Source organism: Bos javanicus, chromosome 22, assembly GCF_032452875.1.
Source record: "Bos javanicus breed banteng chromosome 22, ARS-OSU_banteng_1.0, whole genome shotgun sequence".
NCBI classification, from domain to species: domain Eukaryota; kingdom Metazoa; phylum Chordata; class Mammalia; order Artiodactyla; family Bovidae; genus Bos; species Bos javanicus.
The window spans coordinates 28755068-28770421 of record NC_083889.1 but is presented as its reverse complement, the minus strand read 5'-3'; the positions used below and the strand labels follow the sequence as shown (position 1 = coordinate 28770421).

Sequence of the window (15354 nt, the reverse complement as noted above, 5' to 3'; positions counted from 1 at the left end):
CCATCCCATGCAGTCTTAGAGCCCTGCCCGGCCCTGACTTGCACTAAACCATCAGACCATCTCCTGGGAACCTGAGTCTGGGACTCCAAGAGCAGAAAGTAGGCAAGGCTGGTTCATCCTGACAGCAGTGCTGAGAAGCTGACATTCATTAGTCTTGGATCCTGGGAGGTGCCCCACTTACTGCCCTGGTCCAGCTTTCTCTCTGATTTGATGAGCTGCGCTGTGTGTGCTTAGCTGCTCAATCGTGTCTGCCCTTTGCAACCCCGTGGACTGTAGCCCATCAGGCTCCTCTGTCCGTGGTGATTCTCCAGGCAAGAATACTGGAGTGGGTTGCCACACCCTCCTCCAGGGGATCTTCCCAACCTAGGGATCGAACCCAGGTCTCCTGCATTGCAAGTGGATCCTTTACCATCTGAGACACCAGGGAAACCCAATTTTTTTTTTTTTTTTTATGAGCTATCTCCTCTCTTTCCAAAGGAAAAAAATTATTTTGCCTCACAAGTTAGAATTACAGTTGGTTACTTGCAACCTAATACATAGATTTATATTTCTTGACTATCTTAGGTCAAAGAAGTCTATTTATATGACAACGTTCCTACCATTAGCTTACCCTTTTGCAGAAATCGAGTTGCTCTGAAAAATTAAATGCCTTATCTTTTCTAAAACACACTCTGATGTCCCAACTCTTCACCATCATCAGGCTATTTTCTCCTCCTTAAAAGCTCTTCCAGGCTTCTATTTCTGTCAGAATCCTATCCTTACTATATGTCTGAGTTTAAATAAAGCTTTACTGAAATGCCTTCCTTTCTATGAACTCTGATAAAACGTGTTCATTTCTATACTATCTCCCTTACAAGAGAATAAATTCTCCAAGGACAGAGGTAGCGCCTTATCACCCACTGACACCAGTGCCTTGCATTGTGGTGAACAAATCCATGTTTCAATTCTGTTCTCAATGTGTTTTGCGTTTCTTTCCCTGGAACATTCTGAAGGGAAGGTAAACAGGTTAATTGAATTCTGTCTGGGGCCAAATTTCACATGTGGCTTTCAATAGCTGGGATTCTTAGCTGGTCTTTAGGAGATCTACACAACCCTAAACTTGTAAGCAAATATTCTTCGTTTATTTTTCCAAAGGCAGAATCTAAAGCCTTCATGAGATTCCCAGAGAGGTCTGCAACTCCTAAAAGGTTACAAAAGCCTGGCCACCTGTGGGTCTAGAGGCAATTGCTGAAAAACATTTACCAACCACGTACTATGTGTCAGGAACTATGCTAGGCTCCTTCCGTGTAAGTTATCTTGTTTTATCCTTCTAGCAGCCTAATGAGGTAGTACTTGTTATAGCAATAACAGTGTTAATAGTAATGACTGCAGCTCACATGACTGGTGTGCCTCCTATGTGCTGAGCACTGTTCCAAGTACTTCTAGACATGAACTCATTTAATACGCCCTCAAATCCTACAAGTGATATGTACAATTCTTCCCCCTTTCACAGATGATGAAGCTGAGGCCCAGAAAAAATTGTGTAATTTGCTTGAGTTCATGCAACTCATGGCAGAGTGCTGGTGTTCAGTCTTAACAGATTGACTCCAGAACTTGCTCTCAGCCTCTCTGCTGTTAGGTTGTGAGTGACACATGATAAGGGCTTCCCTGGTGGCTCAGTGGCAAAGAATCCGCCTGTCAATGCAGGAGACGAGGGTTCAGTCCCTGGGTGGGGAAGATCCCCTGCAGAAGGATGTGGCAACCCACTCTAGTTTTCTGGTCTGGGAAATCCCACGGACCGAGGAGTTTGGAGGGATACAGTCCCTGGGGTTGCAAAAGAGTCAGACACGACTTAGCAACTAAACAAGTGCTCCTCAACTGAAGTCAAGCTTTTCAGCAAATCACCCAAGGTTTTAGAGCTAGAAGATGGTAGAAGTCCATTTTGAACCTACTGAATGTATGAATCTGTCTCACCTCAAATCCTTTTGGAAGTTTCAGAAGGGTAGATTTTAATTCTTCACTAAATGTTTAATAGAATTCGCCTCTGAAGCCATCTAGTCCTGGACTTTGTTGGAAGATTGTTAATCACAGTTTGCATTTCACTACTTGGGATTGGTCTGTTCATATTTCCTATTTCTTTCTGGTTCAGTCCTAGAAGGTTGTACCTTTCTGAGAATTTCTCCGTTTCTTCTAGGTTGTCCATTTTATTGACATACAGTTGCTCATAGTAGTTGCTTATGATCCTTTGTATTTCTGTGGTGTTCATTGCAACGTCTCCTTTTTAATTTCTAATTTTATTGATTTGAATCCTCTCCCTTTTTTTCTTGATGAATCTGGCTTATGGTTTATCAGTTTTGTTTTTATCTTCAGAGAACCAACTTTTAGTCTTGTTGGTCTTTGCTATTGTTTTCTTCATCTCCACTTCATTTATTTCTGCTCTGATCTTTATGATTCCTTTCCTTCTACTAAGTTTGGGCTTTGTTTGTTCTTTCTCTAGTTGCTTTAGGTGTTAAGATTAGGTCATTTATTTGAGACTTTTATTGTTTGTTGAGGTAAGATTGTATTACTATAAACTTACCTCTTAGAACTGCTTTTGCTGTGTCCCATAGGTTTTGGATTGTTGTGTTTTCATTGTCATTTGTCTCTTGGTATTTTTTAATTTCCTCCTAATTTCCTCAGTGATTCATTGGTTATTTAGTAACATATTGTTTAGCCTCCGGGAGTTTGTGTTTTGCCTTTGAACAATGCCCTAAATGGGCTTGGTCTTCTAAGGCTGCAAAGAGAGGAAAAATTTGGGGATTTTTGTTTGTTTGTTTGGGGGGTTGTGTGAGTGTGTGTGAGTGTGTGTGTGTGTGTGTGTGAGTGTGTAGGAGTAGTAGAATCCTTTCACTACTTAGGAGGAGGCAAAAACATTCATCACCAACCTTAAACTCCATGAAGGCAGGACCTGTACACATAGCAAGCATTCAATAAATATGTGTTGATTCCATCAACCCATGTGTTTACCAAATCAGAGATAGGGTCTAGGGCAGTTCATTCAGCAGAGATTATTGGCAGGTGCTTAAGCAGGGGCTGCAAATCCAAAAGACTAGGGAGGTATCAGAAAGGAGTGAAATGACTCTTTGGGTTATAAGGGGCAGCTGTTGTGCTGGCGTCAGGCTGCAGTTCAGAAGCACAAAAGTACATTTAGATATTTTCACTCCCACCATCCTCACATCCAACCTCTGCACTCAAGTACAGGGAAGTCACACAGCTAATAAAGGAATTGGGATTCACATCCTGATAGTATGATTTCAGGATGAGCACCACTCTCCCCCAGGTGTGGATTACATCCGTGCAAGCATGGAGGTGAATGCAAGTAAGAGAAGCATCATGGTGGGATGGAGTTCTCCCAAGAAAAGGAAAATCTCACAGTGTTTTGTGAACAGTTAGGGATTAGAAGGTGCTTCGGTGTCAAAGTGGTCTGTAAGTTTTTCATTTTGTTTTGTTTTTTGGCTGCCCCATGCAGCTTGTAGGATCTTAGTTCCCGGACCAAGGATTAAACCTGCACCCTTGGCAGTGCAAGTTCCAAGTACTAAACACTGGACTGCCAGGGAATTCCACAGTGGCCTGTAAATTCTGAGGTGGAAATACTACACGCCGTCTGCCAGGGGGGATGTATAGTGATGGGTCATTCTTTGCTTTCCATGTTGAAGCTTTCTGTAAATAACCTCTAAGCAGCAGTCCTTTCCATAAGAAGGAAATACCATCAACCTAACCAACAACACATCTTTATAATGCTTTTCTGACATGGGTAATTGATTTGTTCCAAGCCTCCTGTGTTCTCACACAAGGTCTTTCTCATGATGAGTGACGCATGTTTGCAGAGAACTTTGATTCATCCTCCTCTAGGCCCAGCCCTTAAAGGCACAGGAAGGAGGAGCCAGGAAGCTTGAGGGTTATGAACTTTTTGCTAATTTTATAATCCTAGTCACCAAGAGGAAATTTACTGAGTCCACCAGGATCAGAGCTGAGTTTCTTGACCTTGGTACTGCTACTGTGGTGGGGGCTGTGTTGTTCATTGAGGATGTTTAGAGCATCCGTAGTGTCAACGCACTAGACACCAATAGCAGCCTCACCCTGTGATGACCAGTGTCTCCCTCCAGACACTGCCAGATGGCCCTGAGAGACTGGAGTAGCATCACCCCTGGCTAAGAACCTGTGACTTAGAGATGCAGACACACAAGTACACAACGGACATGACGTGCTCACCCACAGTGTACATAGTCACCGGGACATGGGACTTCATTTTTGGGGAGGGTTGGAGAACTCTTCTTGGTTTGCTTTTTCGTTGGATGGGTTGTTTTTTGTTTTGCTATTGTAGTGTTTTGTTTGTTTGTTTCCCTTCATTTTGTTTCTATTGGTTGCTTGCCTTTTAATCTGAAGAGGAACCTTTGCTTCACTCTTGACTCTAATTTTTCGGGTTGGTCCATTTCACAAAACCTTTTCAAAGAGTTGATTGTAACTGCTAACACCATAGGCCACAGATGAATGCTTGGCATTTTACACGAGCTTTTAAAAAACTGAATCATCAATAATAGGGCAATCCTATTACATCCATCTTGTGGATGAGGAAACTGAAACACAGGTGATTAAGTCACTGGACCTGGGCTGCACTGTTTTTGATCTACAGAGTTGGGTTTCTCTCCCAGGCTGTCTGCTGCCATTGTTTGCCTTCTTGTCCAAGACGCTGTATTACCCTCCTCTTTGGGGTAAGGCCCCCAACATCACTAATGCATGACCCTTCAATTCCTGAACTCAGACTGTTAACAAACATGGCAAAGCCTGGGCTACGAGTTACCACTCACTCTCGTGCTTTGAAATCCTGTGTGGTGTGCAGTTTATGGAAATGTTGGTTTCATCACTGGCACTGATTGTGTCTTTCTCTTGTCACCTCCAGAGTGTCTCTACGTGTTCCCCTGCCAGTGGAACTACCGTCCTGATCACTGCATGTATGGAAGCAATTGCAGAGAGGCGGAGCGGGAAGGTGTGTCTGTCCTGCATGGGAATCGAGGTGTCTACCATGACGAGAAGCAGCCAACTTTCAAAGCACTCTATGAGGCAATCCGAGACGTAAGTGTGTTCCCGTCCCCGTTCAGCAGGCTTATCAGTGTGATGCAGTGCATGCACTTTGGTCACCCATCACTTTGAAGGTCAAATAATTCCTCAGAAGCACTGAATTACACCAGTTTTCCCCAACGTCAGTCACATTACGCCTCTTGCTACCTGATACTGTACCTTACTCACTCTTGACTTACTATTTCCAAGTAAGTCACTCATTTTTTCCCCTGAAATAAGTTTGCTGAAGGTGGAAATGTCCTATCAGAAAGAGAAACCCTGTGCCATTGGCCATAATAAAGGATCATAGGTTAGGGTAAACATAATATTAATACAATAAAAATAAAATTATATTATTCAACTCAAGCTAAGCATGTTGCCTGGTTGCCAGCTCCAGCCTGTTGAATGAACAGGTATCAAGGTGGTCAGTTAGGCAAGGAGCCAAACCGAAGTAACAGTCAAGTCCTGCCTGCTATAACTCACATACTTTGGAAATGCAGCTTTCCACATTGCCTTTCACCTTGAAGTTGCTGGGGGAAAACCAGCAACAGCTACTTTCAGAGATTTCTCTTTTGAAACTTTCATTCCAAAAAACAGGACTATAGGGGTCATCCAACTTGGGCCAATTATTGGGCCAAATCTGGTCTGTTTTTGTAAGACATGTGGGGTAAGAATGGTTCTTAAAGAGTTGGGAAAAAATGAACAGAAGAATAGTTTGTGACATAAGAAAGTTTTGTGAAATTCAAATTTCTTCATTCATAAATAGAGTCGTGTCAGAGCATAGTGACAACCATTCATGTATGTATTGTCTGTGGCCACTTTTATGCTGCAGAAGCAGAAATGAGTCACTGTGATAGACTGTATGACCCACAGAATCTGAAACATTTATTGTCTAGCCCTTTACAGCAAAAAATTGCCAATCCCTGACATATAGCCTATAGATTTTATTAGAGGGTTTTTTTCTTGGGTTTCCAAGAACCCTCATAATTCATGAACGGGCTTGGTAGGGGTGAAGTGGGAGTGAGCCCTGCAATATAGTAATATTTCATACATTTTTGCATGTATGAAAATAGGCATTTTGCAAAGCTGCCAATAAGCAAGACATAAGAGACCACTGATTCAATCCCTGGGTCGGGAAGATCCCCTGGAGGAGGGCCTGGCAACCCACTCCAGTATTTTTGTCTGGAGAATTCCATGGACAGAGGAGCCTGGTGGGCTACAGTCCATAGGGTCACAAAGAGTCGGACGCAACTAAAGCCACTTAACACGCATGCATGCAAAGAGAATCCCAGAGAATTCCAATTCTAGAATCCCCAGAATTGTCTTCTATGGAGGGAAAATATTTCACATACCTATCAGCTAATATTCTTTCTTCCCCAGGTTCCTGCTGATTTAATTATATAGAAAATGTGTTCTGTACTTAGTGATATCACATTTCGGTATTCAGACACTGACTCCAGATGCAAACCCATTCAGGAGTACACATGGAAGTTAAAGAAAGCTGCCGCAGACGTGGACATCAGAACCACGCCTTCGGTTGTTCTGTGATCTGTCAGCCCTGGTCTGGGATTGAGCAACTGTGCTTCTAGAATTACAATCTGTCTTGTTTGTTTTCTGGGTGGATCAGAAAATAGGCCAAATAAATGTTTCATAAAGGAGCCTGGCTAATACACTAACTGAGTTTCCTCAGTTGGGCCTAAAAAGACAATTCTTCAATTCTCATTCATTTCAATCAGGACTGTCACTAACTCCATCCTGAAACTCGAGTAAAGATGGACAGACTTCATCATATTTCTTCACTCCACCACTGTGTACTATAGTGCAATCCGGTCAGGGCATCAGTAGACCTGGGTTCAGATCCCAATATTATCACTTTCTGCTGCTTAGTTACTAGCTCTCTGTTCTTGCCTTTTGCTGTTATTGTTCAGTATGTAAGTCATGTCCAACTCTTTCCGACCCCATGGACTATAGTACTCTAGACTCTATGGGATTCTCCAGGCAAGAGTACTTGAGTGGGTTGCCGTTTCCTTCTCCAGGGGAGTTTTCCTGGACCAAGGATCAAACCCACATCTCCTGTATTGGCAGGCAGATTCTTTACCACTCAGCCACCAGGGAAGCCTCTTCTTGCCTTACTGGGCCTCAGTTTCCTCATCTGTGAAATGGAGATAATATTTTCTAAAAGGTGTTGTTAGAATTCAACATAATGATGGTGTTTACACTTTTCAGTACAGTGCCTGATGTAGAGTTGTGTTCAACAGTTAGTAGAAGTTGTTTGCATGATAACAGGGTCACACTTTTTTTTTCTTACCTCTCACTCTACGTTTTTTCCTTTCTTTCTTCTTCTCTGAAAATATCCCCCTCTCCTCCCTCTTCCTTCTTTCCTTCCCTTCTCTTTCTTTCCCTCCTCCTATACCATCCCATCCCCTCCCCTTTTCTCCCCTCAACTCATGTTCACATACCCTAACCCTGGGTGTATGTTTCTGTGAAGGGGAAGTATGATCTGCTCGCACTATGACCCAAGGAAAGTTAGGTACCAAGCAGACATCCTGCCAGTGACTTTTTCAACAATCATCTGTGAAGAGCCTGTTTAATGTAGGAACAGTCTACGTTCTAGGAAACTCAGAAATCAACAAGACCAAAAACGATAAAACCTGCTTCTCATGAAGCATATGTTCTGGGTGGATGAAGCCAGACAATATTCGTATAAACCAAGAAATAATAAAAGTCCTTTCAGACAGTGAGAGATTAAAAGGTGACCAGAGCAGGGTAATGGCTATCCTGGATGGAGAGGAGGATTCACAAGCTCAGGTCCTCAGGGATGCCTCTGCCCAGCCTGAGCCTTGATCCCTGGGGGCAGCCCTGGGGAAATCTAGGGAGAGATCCTGCCAAGTAGAAGAAATAATGCGGAAAAGTCCCTGAGGCAGGAATGAGTTTGTGGGAAGAGGCTGCAGTAACCAGAATGACCAGAAAAGGGGAATGAGCAGGAGATGAGCATAGAGAGTTCCAGATCTCATTGGAACATCTGGGGAAAGAGAGGAGTTTGAATCTTATTCTAATTGCAGTGGGAAGCCCCTGCAAGAAAATGATGTGCTCTGATTTATGCTTTAAAAATACCTGCTTGGTAACTGGTGGAAGGGCTGCAACAGTGAAGACTCAAAGGCTCCTTATGAGGCTGATTACAACCATCCAGGCGAGAGAGGGGGCCAGCAGGTACTTGTGCGGTATTAGGAGGATGGGAGGAAGGGGCCGGATTCCACATACGTTGCGGAGACAGAGTTGACAGCACTTGCTGATGGACTAGATGAAGGATATGGGGAAAGAGAGGAATCAGAGATGAATCCATTGTTTCGACCTCTTTTCCTATCACTGGGGGAGACAGTAGTGGAAAGTTTTCGTTCATGCTAAATGTATCTGACTCTTTGTGATTCCATGGACTGTAGCCCGACAGGCTCCTCTGTCCATGGGATTGTCCCAGCAAGAATACTGGAGTGGGATGCCATTTCCTATTCCAGGGGATTCCCGACCCAGAGATCAAACCGGCTTCTGCGTCTCTGGCATTGCCTGCATCTGCAGGTAGATTCTTTACCGCTGAGCCATCTGGGAAACTGCAGAAGAAGTCTCTCAGTGGTCTAAATTGTTTTGTGAAAGAAAAAGTGTTCCAAACATAGTCTCGGACAGAACCTTAACCTCCTTTTGGGAAGAAAATCACATTTCTGATAAACTCGGTTAAGCAATATTTCTGATAAACTTTAATGGATTAAAATTTGTTTTGGGAAACTACACACCCACCCACTCTGCTGTCAGGCAATAGTATTCTGACTTTTCATCATTCTTGTTTTCCTTTTTTTTTTTCTTTCTCTAGTATTTTTGTTTAAAATGTCCTTGCCAACAGTGAATCTTTGACTTGACCTAATGGGAGGCCTTTTCCCTTTTGCTGAGATTGTAATAAAACTTTGACTCATGCTCATGATTAGGTAGTCTGAAAGATTTGTTTGGGAGAATACAGACATATTCCATAGGAAAGCAGGATAATCTTTTTAAAGTATGAAGTGAGATAAAACCAACAACAAATATTCAGTTCACTGATGATACATTTCACTAGTAGTTGTTAAACTCGACTTCATGAGATCACTATAGTTCCTTTATTAAGATTGCTATAAAGGCAAAGAAATATGAAGAATTCAGTGTTTTATTGTAGTAGATTTCAAGTATATACTTGAATTTTTTTTCAATTTTATTGAAATATAGTTGATTACAATGTTGTGTTCTTCTGTACAGCAAAGTAATTCAGTTATACATACGTGTTTTTTTTTCTTATTCTTTTCCATTATGTTTTGTCACAGAATATTGAATATAATTCCCTGTGCTGTACAGTTAAGATCTTGTTGTTTATACTCAAATCTTGATCTACTCAGCAAGAGCATGGTATATCGAATATCCTGTTCTGGGAAATACATTGGGATGGTCAGAAGGTTCCTTTGGGCTTTTCCATAAGATGGTATGGAAAAAGCCCAAACGAACTTTTTGTCAACCCAATATTTGACTCTTAAATTTTAAGAGCTTTTAGAACACAAATAAATCATCTTTAAAAAAAAAAAAAAAAGTAAAGACACTGAGCTCCTAAAAGGGTAAATGATGGCCTGGGGTTGCACAGGATTGAATCGGGGTTTGAACTTTGGTCCTGGGAGGTCCTTTCCACTGTATCTAAAAACATACCAACTGTGACTGCGTGTTTCCAGTAATTCCCTGTGTCATTTCCCAGTAAGTTATTTCCTTTTTAAATGGCATTTGAGTAACTAAAATAAACTTTTCCTTTTTTTTTCCCACTCATCTTTCAGTTTCCCTTTCAAGACAATCTCTTTCAATCCATGTATTACCCTCTTCAGCTGAAGTTTTTGGAGACTGTGCACACTTTATGTGGACGAATTCCACAAGTTTTTCTGAAGCAAATTGAGAAAACAATGAAAAGGGCCTATGAGAAACACGTCATCATCCATGTTGGCCCCAACCAGATGCACTGAGTCACAAGTCAATTAGGCATCTCATGAACAAGGAAACATTCATCTTCAAGCTGCCTGGATCTCTTTTATGTGAATATTTCATGGTGCTCTATGACAATTGAGTTTTAAAAGCCTTGTTAAATATTGCTAAATTAGTTGCCCCTAAAAGGAAATATGCTTTAGGTTTTTCCTAATATGCTATTTATCTCTCTGTTGTTTTTTTTTAGTGGTATTATTGCTCACTTAACATTGTTGAAGCAGGTTGAGCTAGCTGTGAAAAGGAACTCTCGTGAGCCCTCCAGTTCCCGAGTGTCAAGAGACAATGGCAGTGACATCTGTTGTGGTGTATTTTATCCAATTTTCTTGAGACTCTTTCTATGCAATTGGTTCCCCCCCACTCCTTGTTATAAAAGTAATACATGCTTATTATAAAGCAAACAAACTTTAAAAAATTTTAGAGGGTCTATAGGTCAGTGGACCAAAATCAAGATGAGATTAGCCATAATCCTATCAACTAGGGAAAAGATTTTTTAGTGTAGTCTCATCTAGCCTTTTTCCCCCTACTTCTGTATTTATTTGCTGCTTGTCTTTTCCATCATATAACGTATCTAAAACAGGTAGTCTAAGTAAAACTTGAACCCTATGCTGAGATTTATTATGTAGGAGACTAAAAATTTAGACAAAATGATTATGTTTACAGTGCTTTATTTAAAATGTGTCTGGGACAGAGAAGCTCATCAAGATTAGGAGACCGCTTGAGATGAGATTAAGGGAGTACAAGCTGTGCACACACCCTAGGTTTGTCAGAGATCCCACCATTGAACCATTGTTATAAAGAAAGTGAAAGTGAAGCCGCTCAGTCCACTCTTTGCGACCCCATGGACTATAGCCCACCATGCTTCTCTGTCCATGGGATTTTCCAGGCAAGAGTATTGGAGTGGGTTGCCATTTCCTTCTCCAGAGGATCTTCCCAACCCAGGGATCGAACCCAGGTCAACCCCTCATCAATTCTTTAAGGTTGAGGCACTTAGTTTTCAGGCAGGAGCCAGCTATGTCCCCCTTTGCCTGGCAAAGTAATAAAGCTATCCTTTTCTACTTAAAAAATAATATGGGAGGAGCATTCAATTTTAGCTAATTGGGCAGTGATAAAGGGTGAAGCCTATCTGGGTTTTGTTTTTTTGTTGTTTTTTTTTTAAGAAAAATTGTTTGTTTTTGTTTAGTCGCCAAGTTGTGTTCAACTCTTTGAGACCCCAAGGACTGCAGCATGCCAGGCTTCCCTGCCCTTCACTATCTCCTGGAGTTTGCTCAAACTCCTGTCCATTGAGTCAGTGATCCTATCCAAGCATCTTTTCCCCAGTCATAAGACATGTCTATTCAGCCTCTGAAAGGAGAAATTCAGTAGTGATGTTAAACCTAAGCAGTCTGTTTAGCAGAGATGTGATTTTGTGTTTGAAAGTGAAAGTGAACGTGAAGTCGCTCAGTTGTGTCTGACTCTTTGCGACCCCAGGGACTGTAGCCTACCAGGCTCCTCTGTCCATGGGATTTCCCAGGCAATAGTACTGGAGTGGATTGCCATTTCCTTCTCCAGGGGATCTTCCCGACCCAGGGATCAAACCTGGGTCTCCTGCATCATAGACAGACGCTTTACTGTCTGAGCCAAACAAAAGCATTTTATCTCTACTTTGGTAGGTGTGGCTGTGTCTCTTTAAACTCTTGGGCAATAGGTGGAAATTAAAGGCCAAGTTGGTATATAATGTGTACAAATAAACAGTTCAATGGATTCCACTGGCAAGAAAATTCGTCTTCCTGCCAGCCTTAGAAAGATCTCAGTTGTTTTTTTTTTTTTTTCCTTCTCTAGGGTTATCTAGCTGTGAGCCAAGGAACCAGGCAGGTCTTATCACCTAGCTACAGTACAGGAAGTTCTATATTCTTTACCCAAAGGGATCTAACTTAATCCCTAGTGGCTGCTATTAGCATAAGGGCATTTTGCATAATGCTTTATTATCTCTCCAAACATGTGCATAATTGATCTCCTTGATGTTTGCAACAGCCTAATGAACTTGGTAGGGACCTGCATCATCTCCACTGGGCAAATAAGGAAATTGTAATACAAGGAAACATATCCAATGTCATTACTGTTCTATAAGATGCATAGATATGTATAAGATACATCCTGTTTTACAGAGAAATTTTGAGGAACAAAAATTTTTATTTTTCATCACAGACAGCTATCTGAAGGTTTAAAAGGAAAATGTTTTGTTTTGGTAATGCAAATATGATAGATATCCTATATATTGGAAGGCAGTAGGATATCATAGGGCTTCCTTGGTGGCTCAGATGGTAAAGCGTCTGCCTACAATGCGGGAGACCCGGGTTTGATCCCTGGGTTGGGAAGATCCCCTGGAGAAGGAAATGACAACCCACTCCAGTACACTTGCCTGGAAAATCCCATGGATGGAGAAGCCTGGTAGGCTACGGTCCATGGGGTCACAAAGAGTTGGACACAACTGAATGATGGGTTCTATAACAGCAGAAAAAGTCTTACCATGAAAAAAAAAAAAATACAAAAACCTCAGCACTACCAAAGAATGTATCAGGATCAATCAACATTAGGATCATCAACACTACTGTAGCAGTGTACAGTAGTAACAAATTTAAATCTAAAATGGTTGAGTAATAACCCATACTTTCCTTTTGACAAGTTGGATGGCCTGTGGTTTGTTATTTATGTTAAGGGAAATTACCATTATGATGTGAAACTCTTATCTTTGCTGTTGTATTTTATGTTTCCTCATTTTACCACTAAAGGTGACATCATTCATTATTTGATTTCTAAAGCCTGTGGGAGAATTTCTGGATTGTTTTTGGATGGGGAAAATGTATCCTGTGTACCCACAAATGGAGTTTTGGTCAAAGAGCCAGGATGTGGGATGATTCCCTGACTTCCATTCAAGTTTTCTTCCTGCTTGTTCAATATGGCCTCTAACCCCCACCGATGCTATTCAGATTTGTTGGTGGCTTATAGTCCAGTGTTCTTGCCTGGAGAATCCCAGGGACGGTGGAGCCTGGTGGGCTGCCGTCTCTGGGGTCGCACAGAGTCGGACACGACTGAAGTGACTTAGCAGCAGCAGCAGCAGCAGCATAAACCTGAAGTAGTTTCTTTCCTCTCTTGGCAAGCCCCACAAAAACATCTGCTTGTAAAGACCTGAAATACAGCGATGCATTTTCCTGCATGAGCCAGGTTTACCCACAACTTTCAATTATTGGTTCTAGTCTAAAGATACACAATAGGGTTTCCAGCAAAGATCAGTGATAAGACTCTAGAACATTCTAGAATGATGCATTATGAGACCATGAATCCTTAGAATTTAGTGTGGTTTTCTGCTTTGAAATTCCTTTGCTGTATTCTGAAAAATGTTAGATGAGTTTGGTGGAGAATTTAGAAAAACTGATCTTCCAACCCCCCTGCCTAAAAGTGCTAATTATTTTCTATAGTTAGCATGTTATCCGTGTGGCAGTATTTTCTCTACTTTTGATAATTTCCATAAAACTACTGCATTAACGCCTTTGAAATATGATAACCACAGATTTTAATACAGCGAACTCCTGAAACTTGTGGTCTGAAGTCTGCCAAAAAGTGGCACTGTCCCATCTGGCACATTGCTCATCTGTGGGATGAGCTTGAGACTGGGTTCTTTCTACCCTCCTATCTTGACCTGTCCTTTCCTGGTTTCCTTTAAAATTCTGCTTAATGCATGACTGCAGAGTACCATTGGAGAATGCAAGAACACTTTTTAATAGCAAAATGTAATATTTTTGTGTGCATGGATATTGAGACTTTCAATAGCAAATCACTAGAAATTCCGACCATATTTTTCTTGCTGAGTTTTTCTTTTCCCAATATAAATCTCTGGAATTGTGACTTACATTAGAAATTCCAATATTTGAAAAATTGGCTAGAAAATCTAAGTTTTCTTTCAACTTCCAAAACAACAATTTAGTATTTAGGATATATTGCTCCAAGCTTAACTATTTATTTGAAATGTCTATTCCGTATTCAGTGCTTCCACTCCAAATGGTTGTGACTTTTCCTGAATTTGTTGTCGACATGGATATTTATATGGACTTGTAGAGGTTTGTATTTATTTCATTGCAGTTATGGTGTTTATAAAACAAGCAAGCCATACAAAACCTTATTCACAGTCACAGAATAGTGATCTAATAATGGAGTAATCATTCCAACTCACCCTGAAGATGGTACAACATACATACAAACTTAGGATTAGATATAATACTGCTTAATACTTATACAAAAAAGATGAATCTCATGTGTTGGATAAACCAACATGAACATGATTTCATGATTGAATTCAGAATTATGTTTAATGTCATAAGAGTATAAATCGTGATATCTTCGTTTATTAGTATGGGAAGCAATCGCTTTTATGTCTTTCCATTTCTCTCCTGCTTTTTCATCTTCCTCTTTTTCATTTTTGCTTTTCCCTTCCTGTCTTCGATGTTAGCTTCTCAGTGGGACCAAGATGCAGAGCCACAGCACTTGGGGAATCCCTGTACGGACAGAACTAAGTTCTAATCCTAAAATCAAATCTTTACCGTGACAATTTTACAAAAACTTTTTAAAAAAAATTGCACAATATGTACACACACGCACCTCACATGTTTTTTAAAGAAAGACCCAGCATTTGTTGCACTCTGCGAATTGAAGAATCAATGATAGTGACACCTGAGCTGAAATCATTTCACAGTTGCTGCGCTGGCATTTATTGGGTTAACCGCCCCCCCCCCAAAAAAAAAACCAAAAAACAGTTGAACAAACTTTTTGTCCAACCCAATAAAGCTAATGCGATTTCTCTGGCAACTGCAGAAATTTTCACAAGTCAAAACTGGAAATATTCTCTTGAGTCTTCAAGATATAGGCACTTGTGTTTGTATCATCATATGCACGGACGTGTAAGAATCTGATGCCATTTCTGCTTCATCACTTTTACATGTTTGTGTTGTCACTGAAAAGTGCACCCGTTGTTTATTGCTCCCAAGGAGAACCTGAATGCATTTTTTATGTTGGAAAACTTATTTTTAGTGATTTTTCTTTGGGACAAAATGAGCATAATAAAGAACACTCCAATAGAAAAGGAATTATTACAGCAAATTAAAAGGACTGATACATGACTTCCTATCTTGTCATTTTTAAATGCCATTTCCTGTTTTACTTTTTTTAATTAAAAACTTTTTTTAAAAAAGTCTTGTCTTTTGGTGT

At 40.9% G+C, this 15354-nt stretch overlaps 1 protein-coding gene across 1 annotated transcript in view; it reads left to right on the top strand.

Moving 5' to 3' along the window:
- The window catches only part of GXYLT2 (glucoside xylosyltransferase 2), an 85492-nt gene extending 70359 nt beyond the window's left edge, over positions 1-15133 (top strand). Inside the window, exons 6-7 of the mRNA XM_061396399.1 lie at positions 4919-5091; positions 9915-15133. Of these exons, the coding sequence (XP_061252383.1) occupies positions 4919-5091; positions 9915-10097 (356 nt within the window). The 3' untranslated portion in view covers positions 10098-15133. The remainder of the gene's footprint in view (positions 1-4918; positions 5092-9914) is intronic.
- Positions 15134-15354: the final 221 nt, after the last annotated feature.